Raw genomic sequence first — 22,372 nt, forward strand, 5'->3', positions numbered from 1 at the left:
CAAAACTTTTTAGAAAATGCCAAGGCACGCGTTTTCCCCTCTCTTCCCCTAAATACCCAACTTTGGTTTAGCGTCTGTAGGAATGCGCGCCGTGAGCTGCAGCCCCGCTTGGTCTCTCCCTCCCCTCTGCGATTGCAGTCTCATGGTAAGGAGAGCCCGGGGCGGGGAGGGCGCGGGGCAGGGCTGCCGCTGCCTCCCCCCCGGCCGCCCGCCCGCCTCCCGCCGCCCTCGGCCTCCCCGCTCCGGGCTGCTTTTCCCCGACGGCTCCGGGGAAGCGGCCGCGGCCGGGGTGGGGGGGGCGAAACTTGCATCCCGCAGAAGCTTGTTGCGGGGGGGTGTGTGGGGGGGTGGGAATAGGGATGTCCCGGGGAGCTCCGGGCTCCTTTCCATGTGCCGCGCATCTTTAGGGGAGAGCCGACGATCCTTAATTTCAAGTTGCCCGTCCCATTTGCTGCACTTTTCTAAGTTATTGTTGGTAAATGGTGGGGAACTGTCCGTCAGCGGCCCCGGGGCTGGCGGCTGCCGCGGGAAATCGCACGTGTGACAAAGGCGGCCGCTGGAGTGTGGTGGCTGCTGTGAATAGAGGGAGGGAAGGCAATTAGTTGCCGTGTTGTTGGGGCTTTTTACTTGTCAAACTGGAGCCTCGTTGCTTTTGTTGTTGCCGTGTAAAGGGAAATCGCGGGGTTTTGTTTTGGTATTAAGGGCCTTAAAGATTGCTGGCTGACACTTTGCACGCGAAGGCCAGAGCGGTGCGGGGAGAGGGGGGACGGTGCTCCGGCCGACAGAAGACGCACAGATTTTCCCCGTTTGCTTCCTCTGCCCCTACCTTTTTTTTCTCCCCGGGCCCTAGGTGCCAGCGTTGCGGTTTGGTTTGGTTTGGTTTTTTATTTAGCACGCAGCCTTCGCAGGTTAAACTGCCACGTAGTAAGCGAACCTGGAACCACTCAAGGTCTCCCTGTTTGAAACAGAGTTTTATTTTTTTCCCTGTATTTATTTAGTCCTGGTTTGTTCTTTGGGGCGGGGGGGGTGTGAACTCGCTCGCGTGAGTCCCCCAGATGTGGCGGGGAAGACAAGTGTTTGCAACTGGTCTCCTTCAGTGCCTCGTCTGCAGCAGCGTCCGTCCCACATGGCGATCGCTCTCCCTGCGTGCAGCATCCATCAGCATTAACAAACTCGCTTAGAAAGTGAGGAGGAGAAGAACGCGGCCATGGTTTCCTAGTTTTTCCCCGTCGAACCACCCTTGGTGGCTTTTGCCCCTGTTGTAGTGTAACTACTTTGCAACTTTAGGGAAAGGGATAAATAAGAGATGAGAAACGGACTCTTGGCAAACTCGGATGCTGCGGTTTGCTTTTGGTACCCAGCTCAGATTTGGGAAGCGGGTGTCTCGCCCCCCTCGTAGGCGAGAGCGAGGCGCAGGGGAGAATGCTTCACCCATGCTCAGTTCAGCGATGCTCTCTGGGTACCCCTGTTTATTCTCACTCAGGAGCAGCTTGGGAAAATACAATAGCCAGGGCAGCGTAACACTAGCGGTCTCGAAGCTCCTCTTGCCTTGCTTTTACAGTGGGGTCAGTGGTTTACAGAAATATTAAATGCTAAAGGAAAAGGGGGGGGAGGGAGAGACCGGAGCTAACGGTAAAGGTCTGCCAAATGTCACCTCAGTGTTACAATGACAAGAAAATATACTTTCCTTACTGCTCTCCCCCTAAGAAACTTGTTTTGAGGGATTTGACAATCTTGCAGATAAAGTGACTGCTTGCCACACTTAACTGATCATGCTCCCTCACGGCCGGCCAGCGTTTCCTCGCTGCACTCAGTAATACCTGTGCAACCTGGGTTGTAGTAGCATTGTCACTGATTTCCAAGGTAACTGCTTTTTAGCTCTTCTGAGCACATATACCTGCGTGGCGGGGGGGGGGGAAAGTCTTTTCCCCAGTCCCTGGAAGGATGATGGTAAAGTGCTATATCGGAAAAGAGAGGAGGCTTCTCTAAATTTTGATAACCGCAGCCAACAATTTAGAAATAAGACACTTCTCACAGCCAACATGACAGTGGATTTTGAGCATTCAGAAAACACCAGGCCAAAAAACTGGAGACATCTTGATCTTTTAAGACAGCTTTTCCAGCACTTTAAGTGAAGGGGGGGAGCGGGGAAAGAAAAAAAGAGAGAGAAAAGCTGCAAGGAAAATAATACAAAGCCAGCACAATTGGCATCTCGACAGTAAAGAAAAAAGTTTTTGAGGTTAAGAGAAGGAAAGACAAAGCTGTTATGTACCCGAGGGATGCAATTTTAGTGGGAATGGAAGATTTGAGTGGTAAAGGAGGAGCGCTTGCCTCTGGGTTCTCTCTCTTCCAGCAGTTCGGCTGCTGGCATCTCAATTTGAATTGCTGGGTGAGTAGCACTTTCTGCGTGCGCGCTTTCCGTCTTGACCATTGAACTTCTGATGTGACTTCTCTCCCTCTCCCCTTCTCCTTTTCTTCCCTCAGGTGTGGAATCAAAAAAAAAAGGGGGGGGAAATCAAGCAAGCATCTCCAGCTGTGACCTTTGTTAGCGACATTGATTTTATTTATTTATTTTATGGTAATCGTCTTTTTTTGTAGAGGGAAGCGCGACTTTTCGATGACACTTTAATTTTCCAGCAGTGGCGAGGAGCGAGCGGCAGAGTGCCGTTTTGTCGAGACACAATGCTGCAGCCGGGCAGAGTTGTTGCACTCCTCCTCTTTGCCCTTCCCTCCGCCTGATTTTGGGGTTTGGTTTACGGAAAGAGGAGGGGGGTAGAAATTTTTTCTTGTGCATCCAGGGTGGGATCGGGGTGTGTTGGGGGGGGGGGGGCTGTGTTTCAGAGCCTGGTGTACAGCAGGTTTCAGGGGCTGATTTCTGGATGCTGAACAATGGTTACCAGCGAGGGAGAAGCGTGTGCGCGTGTATTAGCTGTGCGTTACATCCGCAGTCATACATTCACACAGTGACCATGACATCACTAGCTTTTCTTTTCTTTTTCTCCTTTGGGGCAGAGGGGGCCACTTCAAAGCTTTCTTCAGTTCAGTACGATATTTCCTTAACTCTGAAACCATGAAGGTAAAAATGTTTGGGTGTTTTTTTGTTGTTTTTTTTTTTTAAAGGAGAAAAAGTTGGTTTGTAGCAGGGCACATGCGTTACAGTTAAGGGGGTTTGGAGATGGAATGGTTTAACTCTTGTCATACACAAACTGAGATTTATTTTTTTTTAAAATTATTAAAAATAGTATGTAGTAGTTTTTGATGGGGTGCTTTTGATCCTGTGTTTCGTTGACAGTTAAATTTTCTGAATTCTTCAGAAAACTCAGCTGTAATGTGAAAAATGAAAATTTTAGGGGCACTGCATAAAAGTTATTTCACCCAGTGATAAAGGAATGTGAAAAATAATGCTGAATGTTGATAAATATGAGATAATGTGTTTTGACACAGTGGTTCTGTGTTTGTTATCAGCAGTCCATCTCCTATTAATATATATTACAGAAATTAAACCTACACCTCAACCAATTCTGTACATTGCCCATAATTATACACAGAAAATAGAAATGTATTTAAGATTTTTGGAAAACATCACATTTTCACTGGAGATTTTGTGGGAATCTTGAGTTTTCTGCTGTTTTCTTTTCTAACTCTGCCAAGCTTGCTTAGAGAGTCACTTGATCCAGAAGGATTTCTGTCACTTCAGTACTCTGTGATACCTTTGCCTGAGTAGCTTGGTTGATTTATGTGCCTTTTCTTGTATGAAACAAGGGATAAAATTCTGTAGAATTCATCTAAAATGAATTAATCTAAAAGGACAGTTATTTAGAAGTTTCTTCTTTCACTGCATGTTGTTGCATACGCTGGTTTTACAATGCTGGCGATGAGATCTCGTAAGCGTTTTACCTTTAGAGGAATTCTTTTTACTGGGTCTTGGGGCGAAAGGCCTGACAGTGCTGTATAAATAAATGTGCCTGTTTCTTTTCTTTCAAAATAAACACACGGTGTTTCAGTTCTGATGTGCATTTAACAGCACATTTTTGGGGAAACCTTGCTGAATTTATTCGAGAAATAATTGATCCGGACTTACTTAATTTCATCGCTCAATTGTTTTGTGGCGGCGTGTATTGTTTTTAGCACATTAAAAAATGAAAATGTTTTTTAGAGGTTTGTTATTTGTTCAGCTGTTTAATATACATTTGCTAGATACATTGTGTATCGGTATTGAGCACAGTCCGCTATAATTAGTGAGTACTATATTTTAAAAAGCTGTACTGAAAACTTGACATCATATATTAAGGCGTGTATGTGCATGTTACGTTTTTAATAATGCTGTTATTTTAAATATAAATGCCAAATACAAGTGGGTGTAGGCATGCATGCTAATTTTTTTTCATTTCTTGCAGTTTTTCTAGCAGCCTCACATTTAATTTTTTACTGTAGACAGAAGTCCCAGATACCCTAACAAAATCAGTGGAGCTATTTCTCCTGCAGTCTATGTCTGTCTAGTGCTGAAATACGCGATTTATATGCAAGAATTAAAGCTGTTTATAATGTGGCATTTTATAAAATACTAGGCAGCAAGTAAAATTGCATTAGTAGGTATTCATACAAAGCGCTTAAGAAATAAGGTCTATCAGGGCAATTATAAGCACTTTCTTGCTTATATTCACTTCTCCCTTCCTCCCATCTTTTCTGAATTTTTGTGCTTGCATTATTGCTCTGTATCTCTCCCCTCTCCACCCCCTTTATGTTCAGGGCCGTTTCCTGAAGACCTGCTCAGGTTTCACCACTCTCTTTGCTTCGTGGTCCTGTATCCAGCACACCTTGTACTAGTACTGCTTAAGAGAACAGTGGTTTTTGGTTTTAGTCTGATGTATGACAAGTCTTTTTGCTTTTTGCCTTGTTAGACATGAACGAAGGCTTGCCTGCTCTAAAGAGAAAATACCTGTCTAGTAATGAAGTAAAGGATGCAAAGAAAGCACCAAGTATTTGTCAGGTTGGGGAAGAAGCTGTACCTCTCCTTTTGTAACGGAAGAAACAGATCTGGGCACCTCCATGCCTGACGCTTGAAGAGTCTAAGAACTGTCTTGTCCTCCTCGTACGGGGAAATCCACCTGTTGATCAAATCATTTCTAATTTTGAGATAGAGTGTGAGGCTTGGCTGGATACACGCAGGCCACAGTTTCTGGGCTATAGGCTGGGGTAACTCTGGTGTCCAAATTTTCATGCCAAGATCAGGCAGAGCAGATGGAGCAGAGTGCTTTCTCTTTATCAATAAAGTATTAAGAGTGAGGTAAAAATCTAACTGGCATCAATGTAATTCCAAGTGATGCTGAAGGATCTCAAAATATACAGCTGTGTCTAAGCAGGTGCTTGTCTGGGTCCGACCGGACCCAGAGTAACGCCACAAGGTCCGAGGATGCAGCACTTAACTTGTATTTAAAACCCCAAGTTTCTTTCTTTTACTTAAAAAACCCAAAAAAACCCCCCAAATACCGTAGCAGTAAGATTACAGTCCACAACAGTTTTGAAAGCAAAGCGTGAGCACACTTAATGCTAAGGTGTTACTACTAGTGTTTTTAATTCTCCTGCGTAAGAAGGAACAGGCGGTAATTAGATAGCTAAACCCCAGTTCCTTCCCTTTTACGCTAGAGGATTTGGCATACGCTAATTGTCACCAGATCATTTCACATAATTGCCTTTTGGCGAAATTAAGTGGAAATTTCCTGAACATCTTAAACCCCCGCTTCCCCCCCCCGCCCCGCCAGTACCTTCGCTCCCTCACAGGAAGGATGCCGAAAATGTCAAGCACGGTGCCTTAGTGCTCCAGTATGCAGGAGGCACTTCATCAGAGTTAAAGCGGGGGGGAGAAAAGGATTCTTTTCTTGACTGAATTGCTGGACACTTAAAGCCAGGAAGCTGATTTTGTTGTTTTGTCTGAGAGATTGCTAAAATAGCACAGTTTGGGGTTTTTTGGGAAAGCCGGCAGTTCTTGCAGGAGCAGGTAGGCGCTCGCTGGCCTGGGAAGTGGTCAGGGAGGGAGGGGGAGCAGAGGGGTGCAAAAGTGTCCCCCAGCTTTTTTTTTTTATTAAGGGGAGGGCAGTGGGGGGTTGTGGTTTTTTTTGTCAAGCTCTGACTAGGGGGGTATTGTCCCAGCACATGGTTGTCAGTGCTCCTGTCATCATTTGTGTGAAAGAAGAAAATGAGCCTTTTTTTAGCAGGGCGAGTTGTGATTATCAATGGAGGCCTTGTCTCCCGCTACAATGGGCAGTTAGCTTAGGGCAGGACCTTAGGCAGAAATCAGCTACATTAAACTGTGACAGGGCTCAGGCCACTGTATCAGCCATAATGGAGCAAGGGGAAGTAGTTTTCAGGAGAAAATGCTTAGTCAGGTGCGAAAGCATCCTTAAAAAAATAAATGTGACTCCACTAGCTAAACGGAGCCGGGTAAAATTAAATCTTCAATTTTTTCAGGAATGCTTCATCACTGGCATTGAATTTTTATGCTTGGGAAGACGATGAGGACCAAGTTACACATAGCTCGTGGGTTTGGTTGGCTTTAGCTTTTCGGTCAACCCGAATGGTTTGCAGTTTCCTTGCTGAAGTTTGGGATGCCACCCGGAGCGGCTGCTGATGTGGGTGATCCCTGGGGCCAGAGTGGTGCTTACTGATGGGTGCTCTGCTTTGGGTGTTGGTGACCCTGGCTGGAAAGGCTCACCAAATAATACAATATTTGCAGCAATATTTTGGGATTTGCCTTTTCTTGCAACTTGGTTTCCTGATTCTGGAGGGTGGGGTGTCATTCCCTGGCAGAACCAAGGAGAGATCAACCTTTGGAAGAAAGGAAACTCTCCTCTTGCGAGCATCTTTGGAGCTGCAGAGCAGCTCAGGAACATCTGTTAGCATTTCACTGGCCATAGTCAGCGTAACTGCAACAGCACCATCTGGAAAATACAGGGAGAGAAGTTACAAACCTACTTTTTTAACGTGGATTGGTACTGAACGGTACCCTTTGCTTAGCCCAGGGAGCAACTCCAGGAGGGCCTGCTAATTCAAGACCACTGTCGACCTCCTGCATCTACCCTGGAGGAGGGGAAAAGGCTGACAAACCCTCTTCTGTGCTGCTTTTGTTTTATTGTATTAGGCTCATAAAGGCACTTTCAGGGCCCATCTTCGTCAGAAAGGGAAAGCAGTGGGGAAAAGGGGAAGAGGAGGACATGGCAAAAAAGGCAGGCGGAGCTCTAGCTCCATTTGGTTTTGGTGTCTGTTGATTAATAGGTTTTAAGGTGAATGGTGAGCTCTCATTCCTCTTCCATTACTCGTAATGCAGGAAGGGGAGGGGGCTCTGGGGGTCTGGGGTCCCTCCCTTGCCACTTGCCCGGTTGCGGGTGATTAGGGGGTGCCTGGCAGGCGCAGCCCATCCCTGCCTCACAAGCAGGACTTGAGGCTTTAAGTACACTTAAAAGGTCGCCCCGGGTTGGGGAACGGGGTCCCTCCCTGGCTGCGGCCGCAGGAGCTGTGCCAGCGGCCGTGAGAGTTTCAGGCTGTGCTGGGGCAGGAGCATCCCCCCTGCCCTGCCCTTGGCTGCTCGGCCGGGAAGGCAGCAGAGCAGAGTCTCCCGCTGGCCGTTCGTCTGAGGCCGAAGGCTTTGGCCCCTGCGATGCTGCGATGGCATGATGGCTTGTTTGCAGCCTGGGTCGCTTTTTTTGCAGACCTGCTTTTACTAAAACGGTGTTATCCCAGCGAGGTCAAATCCTCCGGTCTCTCTGGCATGTTTTCCTCTGACTTCGAGTTGATACCATGTTTTTATTGCCAAAGCCAAACAAGCTATGAATTTGCAACCAGAAATTGCAGCAACAAACTCTTCGTATTTAAAGGTTGGTTTCTCTTTGTATGCTCAACAATACAATGTTTCATCTCATGCAAGTCTTATGTTGCTTTCAGAGACTTAGGAACTATTGATTTATACAGCATGTATTAACTTCTTCAATAAATGGGGAGTATACATCAGTGGGGTGTATTAAATTGGGCTGTATACGCATAGGAGTATCTTTCATCCTGTTAATGAAATGTCCTTACCATGCAACGAAGACTAATACCCAGCAATTTATACACACAATCCCCTGCAGTTTAAAACTGAAGTTCAGATATTTTTTTTGTTCCCTAAAGGCACCTATCGGAACTTAGGCTAAATGGATCTCAGTATCCCTCTCAAACATGTATCAGTCCAAAATTTGTTGTGGTTTGGTTTTTTTCGTTCCAGAGCTTCATTATTGTTTAAAGTCATCTGTGTTTAAGCACTCCCAGAAGCATTTCAAATTCATATAGAGAGATTTAGTAGTTGAGTCCCTATGGGGACAATTTCCTCTGGTTTGCTTCAGGCAGTGGTTATCAAGAAAAGCAAACTTCTGTTGTTTTTTTGCAATTCTTTACCGTGCCCTCTAACACAGCATATGAGACCCCAGCTTTCAGTGGAGAGGAGTGATTTATCAGCAGATGACTTGGTACTTTGTAGATGCTGGGATTTCTCTCTAGAAATCTCCACTTGTTCCCATCCTATTACCGCATGCCCTGATGCTAATCTGTGCGTACCAGTGCAGCTCCCCTTTCCGTGCCTGACATAGCCATAAATGGAGTTCTTCAAGTTGCCAGAGAAATTCCTGCATCTCACAATGGCTTGTAGCTTAAAACTACCCCTGATAAAGTACTCGCCAATGTGTATTGGAGAAGGGCCTTTTGCAGAGGGATGACTAAGGTCATCTAATAGGTGTCTCCTATTGATGGCTTCTGTGGTTTACCTTTCATTGCCAGTGGATGGGGTTAGGACCACACTTGTTACTCAGGCAGAGCTCCCATTGACTTCAAAGGAAGATGCGTGTGCGGGATTAATCCTGCTCTTTCCCAGCTAGTCCTTTCTTTTTCTCTTTTCCAAGGAAGCTTAGTTAACTTCAGGAATGCTGCTTTTAAAGAGCAGCTTATTTAGCATATTATGCATGATTAGCTTGGCTTGCAAATTGTGAATGCTATTCTGAGCTTAGTTACATTCCCTTTTCCCAGTGTGTGATGCACAGTGCGAAACAGAATACAAACCCAACCCTGGTGTAGAGGTACAGCTGCAGACTGATCTACAGGGGCAGTGGATCACACTTCCCTATCCCGGAGAGAATATTTTTGAGCGTGTAGATGACTGACTTTTCCCCTGGTACATTCTCCCCACACCTCTGCCCCAGCATCGTCAGGGTGGCAAAAAAGTATCCTACCCTTACATCCAGTACCTTTATATGAATTGTCTGTTTAACTGCAGGGCAGTCACCCAAGTAAAAATTACTTACCTGGGAAAAAGTTTGCAGACTGGAGTTCAAACTCTTGGTTGTCGATTTTCTTTTTTTTTTTTCCTTTTGCTTTTTATTTTTTCCTGAAAGGTGTTAAGTAAAATACATAGTAATTTAGCACGCATGCCATTTTGTGGAGATATTGCAGGGGGTCTTGGTATATCAAAGCAGTGGGTGGTAGCTTCCCACAGTTTACATGTAACCCCCTATGGTATATCTGGCTTTGGTGAGACAGGCATGCCAGTCCAGCTTTCCTCTCACGTGTTGTTTCTTGTTTGTCGGCTTAAGTCTGACCCTCTAATGTTATTCTGTCGCTTACTTATTTTTTTAACTAACGAGTTCCAGTTTCTATGAAAATAAGCTCTCCATGGAAGACAGCCCTCAATGTCTGTCAGGATCTGGGTAATGGTTTTTTTGCAGCCATGTGAGGATAGAGCTGGGAGACCACAGAGCCAGAGCAGCTACCAACCGCACTGTGGGTCACCTAACAGCAAGAGTTCACACAGTTCTTGGCCAGCAAAAATCCCTCTTATTGGGAATGATTGTTTTTTGTGAACCAGATCAAGTGGTCATTTGGCATATAATGTCATGTGTTGTTGAGTAAGTGCCTTCTAGTTTGCATGGTGTGTAATACGATTTGTTACGTGAAGCCCTTGCCAAACCTTTCAGTTACTTTCAGACTGCTTAGGTTGGTTCGCTTGGAAGAGAATAGATTTTGGGTTAGAGCATCTCCCTCGGCTTTTTGGATTAAGGGGCTAAATCCCCATAGCTCCTCTGATGAGAAACCATTATGGATCTCCACAGCCAAAGGTTGTCCTCGGTTGTACAGCTGGCAGAAGACCTGACCTACAGCCCAGCCAACGCAACGTGCTGGGGTTCATAGAGCTGGTCGCTTGACGTGGGACTCTCCTGTGCCACGTGTGTGTTATTAGAGGGGAACCGTTTTATGTAAGCGCTGCAAAGAGAAATAAACATGGTAAAAATTGTGGGAAGCATAAGCACTGCTCTTTGGCTTGCTTCTCTTGGATGCACGCTTTTTTTTTGCGTGTATCAAAGGGGTGAGTCAAACACCTACGTATGGCAGCGGCTGGGGCTGGAGGAGCCTCCCGCGGTGGGGGAGGCGGGAAGAGCCGAAAGTGAAGCTCTGCTGTGTCTCGACCAAAGCATGATGGAGGGACTTCTTGTTTGTTTGGGGGAAGACTGATGTTTCTTTTCCTCCTAACACTCAGTCTGTCTCCCCCCTTCCTTCCCCCCAGTCTAGAAACTCATTCCCAAAGAATAAGTGAATTATTTTTGAAATGCTTTTAAGGGAAGCTCAGAGCGTTCGAACCGAGATCAGATAATAACTTGTCTAAAGTGGCATGGTGAGGGCACGTGTGTTTGGGGGTGCTGGGGAGCGAGCGGTGGGGTCAGAGCCATCCTCAGGCACGAGAGTGAGCAGGAGAGTGCTGGCAGACCCTGAACGGCAGCGGCGCTATCGGGGGCCGCCGTGGTATCACTACTTTATTTTAATGTGATTCCTTTTACTTGATGTTAATGCAAGTTGTTCCTTACTTAAAGTAATAAAAGGAAATGAAGACACATTCTAAAATGAAACCTGACTCTAATCCATTCATCATCTAATACCAGCCTCTTTATCTTTGCTGGTACCTAATCTGGTTAAATGTCCCTGTTGTAGGATTTTAGTGAAAATCCTCTATGGGGAATAGGGTTTTTTGCAATTGGATTACTCGCAGTAAATGGTCCAGCAGTTCGCTTGTTTCAGCTTAATTTTTCCTTTGTGATCTTGTAAGGGTAAGTTACAGTTCAGCTTGCCTTTCCCTTTCATTCATTCATTCCTTTTTTTTAATTTTAGTTAAGAAAAAGATTTCTTTTTTTTCCCCCAGAGCTAAGAATGTGACAGGGAAAACCTCATGATATCTGCGCGATTATTCCCCCCACAAGAGTGTTAATTTCAATGGCTTTATCTGTGTTTTTGACATTATTTATATAGCTGAATATTTCAGTAGCCTAATTTATCAGTATCCAGTTTCCATTTATTAGCACTCTCTGATGAATTGATAATTAATCAGCTCTTCTAAAATATATATATATAAAATATGCAGGTGATCGCTTGTCAGCCTAATGCTTGCTGATGAAGGGAATACTCTAGCACTACAAAGGCTTTTTATGTGAAGTATTTGCAATGAGCAGTAAAATGCAGAACTGAAAGTGAGGACAGGAAGGGGAAAGGAAAAGACCTACAGGTCAGTGAGCATTTGGGTCTCGTGCTAATTAAATGGGGGACTCTGTCAGCCCCTCACTGAGGAGTCTGCCTGCATCTTGGAAGTGAAACAGAAGATTATAAAATAAAAAGGAAAAATTTTAAAGAATTGCTGTTGCTCCGTACAGGAGCACGACAGGTCAAAAAGATTAAAGAAACTCAAGAGCAGGGAAAGTGCATGAGGAGGTTTTAAGCAAGAGGGTGGGAAAACTGCAAGGGTGACGATGAGAAGGGATCTGGAAAAGTCTGAGGACCGTGTTGCAATCCTGGGTACTCAGATTTCTGTATGTCGTGCCTCGTGCTGCAGTGGGGAGTACCTGGCACTCCTCTAACACCATCAACCTTTTTCTCTTGACAGTCTAACAAAGTGCCAGTTGTGCAGCACCCACACCATGTACACCCTCTTACGCCGCTTATCACGTACAGCAATGAGCACTTCACACCGGGAAACCCTCCTCCACACTTACCAGCCGACGTAGATCCCAAAACAGGTAGGTGGGAAATAGTTCGGGTTTTTTTGAGAGTGGGTGGGTGGATCACTCCGTTTTAGGGGGAAGGGGTGCGGGAGGAAGGATTTCCCATGCTGGAGCACCAAAGGGGGCATATAAAATGTCAAACGCATGCAGGAACCCAGACAAAATAGTTTCTTTTTAAGCCAGTTAGGCTTCAGAAGGAAACCTGCTGAGTGAATTTTCATAAAGCTTCTGCAGGGTGACTCTAGAGTTGTGTGTGTGGGATCGTTTGCAGCTGTGTTTCTTTGCAAGCATGATACCCCCACCTAGCAGTTCGATCTACCAAGTGCTTGGTTTGCATGCGTGGCCCAGAGAGTTAAACATGTACATTCTGTGATCTGCACTTACAAAATTTCACCTGGAATTTTAAAGGTGTTGGGCCGTGACCAGTTTCAAAACGAATCTCTTTCACTTCCCCAAATCCCATTGTTTCTGTGTCAGGAGTTCAGCCATTTTTCTCCTATAATGTTGAATTTTCATCCACTCTACTTAGCTCCAGCTCTACACTTGCAACTCTTTTCCCCAATGTAAGTCTTCCCAACTCTCAGTTCAGCCTGAAGGGCAGTCTTCTTGAATATAGAGCACCACGTAAAACCCTGACTAGATTTATTGGTGTTACAGAGTAGAATTTACATGTTATTCTAACTTTTTAAGAGTCCCTGTTTAACCTGAGGGCCCAGAGAAGTCAAACAGTGTCAATCTTCTTTCTTTGGGCTGTATTGAGTTCCTAGTGACAGTGGTTTTGTTTTTGTTAATCCAGATCCCAGCTAGTTAATTGAAAAGTACATCAGAAACTGAATTCATGTCAAAGGAATCACTCTGTGTCGTATGCAGATGATTTATCTAAACTCCAGCCTTTGAATGAGGCTGTGCATTAGCTGGTTTTCACTCCCTATGCTTCAACTGGGGCCCCCTTTTAATTGTACTTAATGCTAACTTCACATGGCTTAAAAGGAATCCATCTCGCCATCCCTGGGTATTGCAAGTGAATGGCATAGTCAACCTCTCATTTAAATAATGGTAGTACAGGGAATAGCTTTTAAATGGTTATCGTAAAACATATGATTAACGTCTGTAGACTGTTTACTTTTCTTCTGTGAACATTCTTTCAAGTGTGCAAATAGCTCGCCGGATCGTTAAAGCCCAGTTAATCTGTTTGGGTTTTGTAATGGAGAAAAAGCAATGTCTGCATGAAAATGTCACACAAGGAGATTTAATTTAGAGATTAAAAGCTTCCCGAGTGACTTAAAAAAATAGTTTTTAGCCATGAATACAGTACCCCTTCCTTTTAATGCTCTCTGTTTTAATTTTGCTTCTGCTGTGTAATTGTGCTCTGGCTTGTTAATTGAAAGACCCAGTCTTGTAACCCTTACTCCTCTGAGTAATTCCTACTTGCTCTTAAGGTAAGGAGCGTTAAGATTTAAGGCTTGTGTATGGAGCTGGTTTCTGCTTCCCGAGTAGGAACAGCGCTGGTTTCAGAGAGGACGGATGGTCTCTCTGTCCTCCCCTGTACACCTTCGACATCTGACCCCAGTTTTACCAAGCATTTCCAGGGGCTCTCACCTCCACTCCTAGGTTTCAGGAAAGGTTTCCTAGATTTGCTCAAAAGCAAACACAATTTGCAATTATAATGACTTTGTAACTCGTTTTGAAGGTTACTTTGGAATAGCGCCATGCTATTGAGTACCTAGTCAATGTATGGGTAGGGCCTGTGCTCTTTTGGTGACTTGGCGACTACAGTAACCATGAAGTTGACACAGGGACCATCTTTCTGTTGAGCGTTTAAGACAGCACCTAGCACAGCGTCACTTCAGAACTATAGTTGAGACTCCTAAATTCTCATCCTAAATAACAAAATAATTATCTCTGATTGGAGAGGTGACTGAGGGAGCTAATCACATCAGTTTTTCTGGTTGAATCTCATTGAAGAAGATGCCAAGAGGCTCACTTTATAAAATAACACTGTGAAACAGCCTTTGGAAACCCAAAGTGAAGCCATGAGTATTGTAATAGAAATTAATAGGTAGCGATTTAGAAACATATGTGCTTTTTCCTTATATTTTATTTATTTCCATGTCTCAGTACTAATGCTGCTTTCTGTTCCTCTTCCGTAGGAATTCCAAGGCCTCCACATCCTCCAGATATATCTCCTTATTATCCGTTATCACCAGGCACTGTAGGACAAATCCCCCATCCGCTAGGATGGTTAGTACCACAGTAAGGAGTTCCATTTTTTTTATTTCCTTTTTCTTTTTTGATGTGTAAAATTTATGTTAAAAATTCTCTGTGTGTGTGTGCGTGCGCATGTGTGTGTGCATTGAGATAAGTCTGTTTGCCAACTGCCATTTCATTGAGTGGTTATGAATTTACCCACCTCATGAAGATTAATTAAAACTTATGCCAGGTCATGTGGTCTTAAACAAACATGAGCAGTTGGACACAGCTTTGCATGTCATCTGAACCACTTGATGGCTCATGAAGCACGAATTTTTAAACCCTTCTGCAGAAACATCCTTTTCTTGTTAATGCCCTTGCACTGCACCGCTTGGGTTTTTCTCAGATGTGGTTTTCTGGGGGCTCCAGGTGGTTCTCATGGACTCTTTCTTACCAGGACCATCCTCACTATAAATGTGCAATTTTAAATTCCATTGGCCTTCCCCATTGAAACCCATTTCATTTTTCTTGTGAAACAGTAGAGCTTTACATCGGCCAGTGAGCAGCATTCCTTGTCGAGACGTGGCTGGGCAGTTGGCATCTGAGGAATGGAATTTTCTTGCAAACAAGAAAGAGGAATTAGTTTACTTTAAAACTGTCTAAGAAAAAAGCTGTGGAAAGTTAGTTTGGGGTTTTGTTTTCTTTTCAGCTCCTCATATCCCACTTGTAGAGCCATGTGGGGTATGAGGTTCCCTCCAGTAATTGACTCCTTACTTTATTTTTTTTCTTACGTTGCCATCTCTGCAATGGGTTTATAATGCACTTAAGCACTGCCTAGGCCTTTTGTACAGTATATTTGATTTAAATACTTCTAAAATACATTTGTATTGCTGGATACAACAGTTCTCTGCGTTACAAAGCAAGACTCCCTATTTTTCTCACATAACAGACCTCATCAATTTTGGGGAGATCATATTTCTTTAGATATTAATTGCCCAAAGCTAGAAGTAGTTGGTTCCTGCCCGAGGTTGTTTGGCCAGGTGTGCTAAAATACCTCTTTGCAAGTTTGCCTTCTGTAAGGAAGTGGAGTTCACAGCCCGTAGGAGAGCGGGGCAGAGCAGGGGCTCCCCACACACATCCAGGTCTCGGGCAGGGAGAGGGATTGGCGTCAAAAGCTTTGCGGGCCTTTCTCAAGCACAGAAGTGTGGATGCAGGAGAGCTGGAGCTCGGACCTTGGCCACAGGAGCCCGCTTCTGGCCACATTTGTAGGCTGCCCTTCCTTGCAGGGTGGTTGTGCAACTTGTGTGGGTAGAGGCTCTCCCACCCTGAGGGTGAAGCATGTCCATCAGCTCTCTGCAGAAGGCTGTTTCTCCAGAAGAGCACAGCATGAGCAGAAGAAAAACCCAGAGCATTGCTCCCTCAAATCTTAAATCCCTCCTCATTTGTGGTGATTTACTTTTTACGTAGGACACCCTGAACGCTGGTAGAATGCATGTCAGCTCTTTGTCTTTCTTGCTTGCAGGGCCTAGCTGCCATCTCATGCTCCTCTGTTGCAACTGCTTAGCTTGAGTTCGCACAGTAACAAGCTCAGCATTTAAAACAAACACGCTCAGCTAATGCCAAAAGTCAGTACCATTAAAAACATGAGAGCGCGGGGAAGAAATTCCTCGCTGTCATTGACCTGTGCCTCATTGCTCATCTGTGTCTCAGAGCCTTACATCTTTATGTGTGCAGACACAGGTTTGTCCTCCTTCAACCTCATGTCATGGCTGCCAAACCATGCAAATGTTGCCACGTGTGGCCAGTTTCATCGAGCAGGTGCTAATGGCCACCTCTGTCACAGGAAGGCTCTGTCATCACCCCCGGTTTATAACAAGTCAATACCCATGGCATACTTGTCTACCCACAGCTCTTACAGCTTCTCTGAGTGTTTTTTGTTGAGGGGTGATACCATCACGTTTGCTTTTGCTCTAGGAGAGTAGCATGGCCAACTTTGCAGAACTAACCCAAGGTTTTTATTTCCCCTCTCGTTGCCACTCGTGCTTCACTATCAACTTCTCAGTCCATCTATCCTCAACTGGCCTGCATGTCTCTAGCATAGTACCCCCCCAGAAAGCATCCTGCCCAGTCAGATGATATATTTGAAGGACAGATGAAAAGAACTAGCCAGCACAGACAAACCTCAATCAGAAAAAGTTGTGTGTCTTTCATGAGGATGCTATTTTGCATGTTGCTGTATTTTTTAATTATTGTAATGAGGTGTGATTGTCTATTGGTTACCCACAATACTTCTTGGGGACTCTCCCCCGGTAACTCTTGTCAACACTTGTTAATCTGACAAAAGGCTACAAATTAAGCTCTGTTAATTTAATGTTTTCTCACCGAGATCTAAATACCGAAAGAGGCCCAAAGCGCAACTGAAGTCCTTTGATTCACTGTACTTTATTTTGGTATAAATTTACATTCATTATTGTTTTCCTTTGGATGTGTAGCCCTCAATTAGTGTGATGGCTCCATTAAAGCAAGCGAGACTTCGCCTTTAATTATTACAACAAAACACCTAGTTTCAGCTTGGGGAGAGGGTCTCTATTGACATAAGCAGAGGTTATAAAATTTAATTAGCCATTCCTATCAGATTTATGGCATTCAAATTGTTCTGTGTTTCTTTCCTTTGATCCTTGCTGTACAATCCCCAAGATTTTTGTTCTGATCAAATGAGAATAAAGCTTACTGTGCAGAGAGAAGTTTTTTGTTGTGGGTTTTTTTTTAAAAACCCTTTTTTCTTTCTCTCATTCTCTCTTTCCCTTCTTTTTTGCCAGGCAAGGTCAGCCAGTGTACCCAATCACGACAGGGGGTTTCCGCCACCCTTACCCAACAGCTCTGACCGTCAATGCTTCCATGTCAAGGTGAGTTCAAATGCTGAGGTCCTGAATTGAGAGCAAATGTAACTCCTCCTGCCACCCTCTCTAGAGGAGGGCATTTCATCTAGGAAGCACATTCCTGAAAACACTTCAGTTAAACAGTCATCCTTAGTTCTTCGGTGGGGCAGAGGAGGAGGGGTTGAGGGGTACCTTCCCATTTGAGGAGAAGAGGGTGTCCTAGTGCTGTCATTGGGCTTTAAGAATTTGTTTTTGAGGGAGAGGTAGAGGAGCAGGAAGTCATCTTTAAAAGCCAAACTAAATGAAAAAGCTGGGAGAATGTAATGTTGAAAAAGCAAGGAGGAGAAGTCGTGATATCTTTTGCTTTCTCGGTGGCTATCACCCAGAGCAGCGCTCTGTGTGCGAGAGGGGAGTCTCGGGAGGGAGGAGGGCTGCTCTTCAAGCAGAGTTGGGAGGAAGGTTATTGCGCTATGCTTTCCCTTACCAAAGCTCCAAACACTGATAGTCGACATAAAAGGGCCTGCCTGACCCTCTAAAGCTTTAGAAGTATATGTTTCTCCCCCTCCCTACCTCCAATTAATTCCATCTAATTTTCCAGGGGCTGCTAGTTTTATTTACAAACTGGTTGGCAGCACTATGTTTAAGTAATCACTAATTGCTCCTAATGATAGTTTTATTTTCTGTTCATCTGATTTTCAGTCTGGTTAATTAAATCGGTGGAGGTTTAGACTTTCCTGATGGGCTGAAACAGCTAATCCATTTTGATGATGGCACATAATTAAATTAGCATGCATTACATAGCAAGGTTCCACGTCTCTTCCCTGCTCTGTCCCTTCCTCTCCATGTCTGCAGTTTAATATGTGAAGGTTGGTGTATAGAGGATTTAAGGAGGAAAAGACTGGGGGAGGAGGGGGCTTGGGGGAAAGACACCTCATTGAGAAATGGAAACCTGTGACAAGAGCTCGTGAGTGAATGGGTAGGGAAATAGGGTGTTGTGTGCTTTAGGTAAGTAGAGTAAAAGCAAAACATTAAAATTTGCCTGTGTTGCTTCAGCAAATAGAGAGACAACTGGAAAATCAACTTTAAAAAAAAATTAATAGACCCAGCATGGGGGAGGAAAAATCCTGGGTTGGGGAGAGAGCTGCAAATTTAAACAATGGTTCCCTCCCTCCATTTAATCTTTTTTAATATCTATAAAAGACTTGCAGGCATGGTGTGAGGCAAAGCAGAGCTTGATTTAGTTTAATTATTATTAGAGAGGCTAGTCATTTGAGGGAGGGGGGAGATGTGGGAGGGGGGAGGCTATATTCCCAAGATAGGCTTTATGAAAGGTATCTAGTTAAAAAGAGTACACAGCAAATTAAATACATTATTGTGGTAATGGGACGACAGAAGTAGAGGTCTATTATACTTATGGCAGTTATAGGAAATGTAGGCTCCTTGCCCTGTTCTAGCACATCCTTTGATATTCATTCCATTCAGCAGCAGGGCCAGGACTTCTCAGAATTAAGTGATGGGTCATTATACTTTAAACACCATGGAGAAGCCTAGATTGGCAATTAAACAGCACTTGCTGACACTCGCTTGTGCCACCCTGTGACCCCCTTTAGATTGAGTTGTTGGAGCTCGGGGCCCTCAGCCTGCTAAATTGGTAGCAGGCACTTCTCCTGACGAGGGCTGGCTCTGAAATCTGCCGGCTTCAAAGGGAGCAAGATCATGTATAAACCATAATGTGGGTGCACCGTGGCTCAAAAAATAAGGCAGGAATAGATGAAATGTTACAAGTGCAAGGGGAAAATGAGAGAATAATGACAAATCTAATGCAACTCAAAGCAGAATTGTTGCACAGAAAAATGCATCCCACTGCTTGTGCATAAAATCAAGGCAGGCAGATGACATCCAGTTAACAGAAACATGTCAACAGTGAAGTAAAGTGAGAGTGAGTAAGAGAGAAGCCCCTGAGACAGCCAGGAACAAAAAATTAGTTGTCCTTAACAAGTTAAGACTCATCATTATATTCTGGCTTGGAGCCATAAAAGGAGACAGTGGTGTATAATGAGCTGCTTAGAATTTTTAGGGTGTTTATTGCAATTCATGGACTACTTGTCTAGAGAAAAAAATACGGGGGGATGTCTTAGGCGAAGGTGAGGGGTGTGCATATACACACACAGCCTGCCTTTTTGTCTCTGACATAAGCCCGTACATGCACACACGCTCAGGCGCACACGCAGAGTGATGAATAGATTTAAGATGTTTATCCTTTGTTTCAGCCCAGAAACTTCTCTCCTGGTTTCCCATACGTGGGAACACCCTCTGGGCAGACCATGCTCTGATACGTGGTTCGACGCATGTTTTCTCATGCCCGCCGTATCAGCTGGAGTGCCTGAGCTCAGCTGGGGGACAGCCCTTGCCCTGAGTAGCCAGCATAGTTGGGAGATGGGGCTGGCGTGCCCAGGGATGTCCACGCTTGCCTGCAGACATGCCGTTCATGGCTGGCCTCCAGGCAAGAGCCACACAGGGTCCTGGTACAAGCCTTGGGGTCACTGTGTTGGCTCTGCCCAAACGTTGAAGCCAGGGCAGACCCCAACCTCACTCCTCCATCCACGTTTCTCCAGAGCCTTCCTTCAAAAGTAGTTCCTGTCTTTGCCTGCATTATGGTATAGACCTTTGGAGCATATACTGCTTCCCAACAGTGAATATTCCCTAAGCTTAGTAATTACAGTTCATTAGTTAGAGTGTGCTTATGAATAGTTTATAAAAGGTTAATGGGTGACTAATAGTGATTTTCATAAATGATTTAGGCTATTAAGGTAGTGTCTTCAGGTTGTTTTAACATTTACAACTCTTTTCTCCGCTTGTAGCATCGCCCCACTCACTTCATATGCATGCAACATGCTTATAACGTCTCTTGATCCTTCATTACCGCTCTATAATATGCTCTTAATGTAAATTGAGGCAGGGTTAACTGACTGATGGGCAAACAGCAGACCCACTATGAAAAAACAACTACTGCGAGAGGAAATCAGGAAATAATTTAGCAGAATTACACCAGACAAACACTACACAGCACTTAAGTGGTGGCAGTGGAAAATACCTTCTGTAATTGAAATTTCAGGGGAAATTCACTTTTGCTGAATGTAATTACTGAAGTTGGAGTGTAGCCAGGAACTTAAAAATTAACACTCTTCCCCCCACTCTTACTGCCATGTGAGTGGATGTCTACATGGAAATAAATAGGCACTTGGACTTTGGACCAAACCCCCACCCAGCCCACTGAAGTCCGTGACATTTTGCGAGTGACTTTCGGTTCTGGAGCATGTTTTTATAGGCCCAAACATAGGAGGGGGTGTGTAAGTCGAACAGGCAGCCTTGTGTCTTGGAGGGGGAGAGATCCAGTGTGAAATGATAAATGGTCATTAGTAATGAACACACAACTTCCTTGGGGAAACTGCCACCCAAAAATAATTACTGAGCTGCAGCTACCTGTGGTTGAAGGCTTCTGTGTCTCTGAAGTTTAGAGCTTAGTGGGTGAAATCCCATGTCAGCTGAAGTCAGTGGAGGCTTCTCCCATCCTCCAGGCTTTCACACAACATGCCTACGTAGGCTTCTCCTCTGCTGCCCTTCCTCCCCACCCGGTCACTCTCCCATGTGCAAATGCTCACTCTCCTAAACAGTAATTGGAAAAACATTTTTCCCATAATTAGGAGGGGAAGTTACATTTTTTTGCAGATTTTCTTCACTCTCCTCCATTTTTTATTAGCTGGAGGTACTTAAATCTTCATCAAAAATAAACAAATAAAATAACTCCCTATCTTTTGTTGAACTTGTTTCCCTTGAAGATCCTGGTCATACAACAATCCGTCATGTGGGCAGAGTTAATTTTCCAATCTGTTTGATAATTTTTGACCAGCTCCTTATTTGAGAAACTAGTCTATGACCCAGCTATCACAGCCACATCATGGGGTGCTCTTCAGAAACTTAACAAACACCATCTTTTGTCCCCAATAACTCCAGCTGTCATCAGTCTTTTGTGATATTTGGGAGCCCTTCTCCAGTGATGTCTAACCTTATTCAGGTCCACTCTCATACCCTTCTGTCCTTGTGCTGCCACTGCACTCAGCTCTTCTTCCTCGCTGGTATATGCCCACTGCCCTTCCCACTGTGTCCTCATGTCAAACAAGTGCAGCTCTTCTGCCTGCTCTCTGAAGGTAGGCTTTTTGTCTCCATCTTCATGGTTCATTGTCCCATTGTCACTGGCTCTCGTTCCATTTTGAACCCTAGCTAGTCCCAGCAGCATAGTCCTCTCTTCAATGCTGGGTCTTGCCTAAGACAGACGGTCAGTCCATAGGATGTGCTTATATATATACTATATACTATGCTTATACCACTTTCAGTGAGGTCAGGATTTTACCGTAGGTTTTATTTTCGCCCATGTCTGTAAGTTATTTTTTTTTAAAAAAGCTCTTACTGTCAGTTTTTATTGTTTGCATTGTACTGTGGCTGAAGGCCCCAGGCACAGTGTGAACAAACTTTAAGTATGTCCAATCAAAATACACACACACACAAAAACAGAGAGAGAGAGCAGAAGAAAATGATACAAAGGCCCAGTTTGTGTCTTGCTGATGGTGAGGCAATTCTGTGGCGTAAGTAAGACCAGGACATCGGCCTCCTTGCAGCCTTGCCATTGTCTTCTCTTCTGAGCTACCATGCACTAAAGCATTTCCCCAAACATGCATTTCTCTCCTAGCTACCTTTGTCAGAGAGTGGGGAAGGCATTTTGACAATCCACGTGGAGATTTGTGTCCATGGGTCTTTAGCAGAAGTAGAAATATGTGAAGGAATGACCATTTGCTGCCCGTTCTCCTCTTCCCCTGCCATCACACCCTCCTTTCCTTCTCTCCGTGCCTTTGTGAGGAGCTGCAATTCTCTACAGTTTGAACAATTTCACATTCTCCCTGTCAGTCCCTGCTCTTCCCACCACTGCCTTCAAAGACAAAATACTTCTGTCTAATGATCCTGAGTACTACCAGCTGATAGACAAAGATCCTCAGAGCTTGTAGTGGACAGTATCTCTTGTTCATGAAAGTACTACTGTGTCATCTTGTGAATGTAGGGAATGTCTAGGCAGTTTGGGGGGGGGGGTAATTTATAAGACAGGGAAAAATAAAGAAATCCCATTATATTTCTGACACTTGTACACAGTCTATGTATCCATAGTATATCACCCCATTTTAAATC

General features: G+C 44.5%; 1 protein-coding gene across 8 annotated transcripts in view; it reads left to right on the top strand.

Annotated features, from left to right (window-relative positions):
- The window catches only part of TCF7L2 (transcription factor 7 like 2), a 179,288-nt gene that overhangs the window by 140,955 nt on the left and 15,961 nt on the right, over positions 1 to 22,372 (top strand). For 7 of the 8 annotated variants that reach the window (XM_059821221.1, XM_059821222.1, XM_059821223.1 and 4 more), the window contains 3 exons: positions 11,948 to 12,080; positions 14,216 to 14,318; positions 17,075 to 17,161. In XM_059821221.1, coding sequence (XP_059677204.1) covers positions 11,948 to 12,080; positions 14,216 to 14,318; positions 17,075 to 17,161 — 323 coding nt within the window. The remainder of the gene's footprint in view (positions 1 to 11,947; positions 12,081 to 14,215; positions 14,319 to 17,074; positions 17,162 to 22,372) is intronic. The other variant, XM_059821227.1, reaches the window with a different exon arrangement.

The sequence above is a fragment of the Gavia stellata genome, chromosome 9 (assembly GCF_030936135.1).
Source record: "Gavia stellata isolate bGavSte3 chromosome 9, bGavSte3.hap2, whole genome shotgun sequence".
NCBI lineage: Eukaryota > Metazoa > Chordata > Aves > Gaviiformes > Gaviidae > Gavia > Gavia stellata.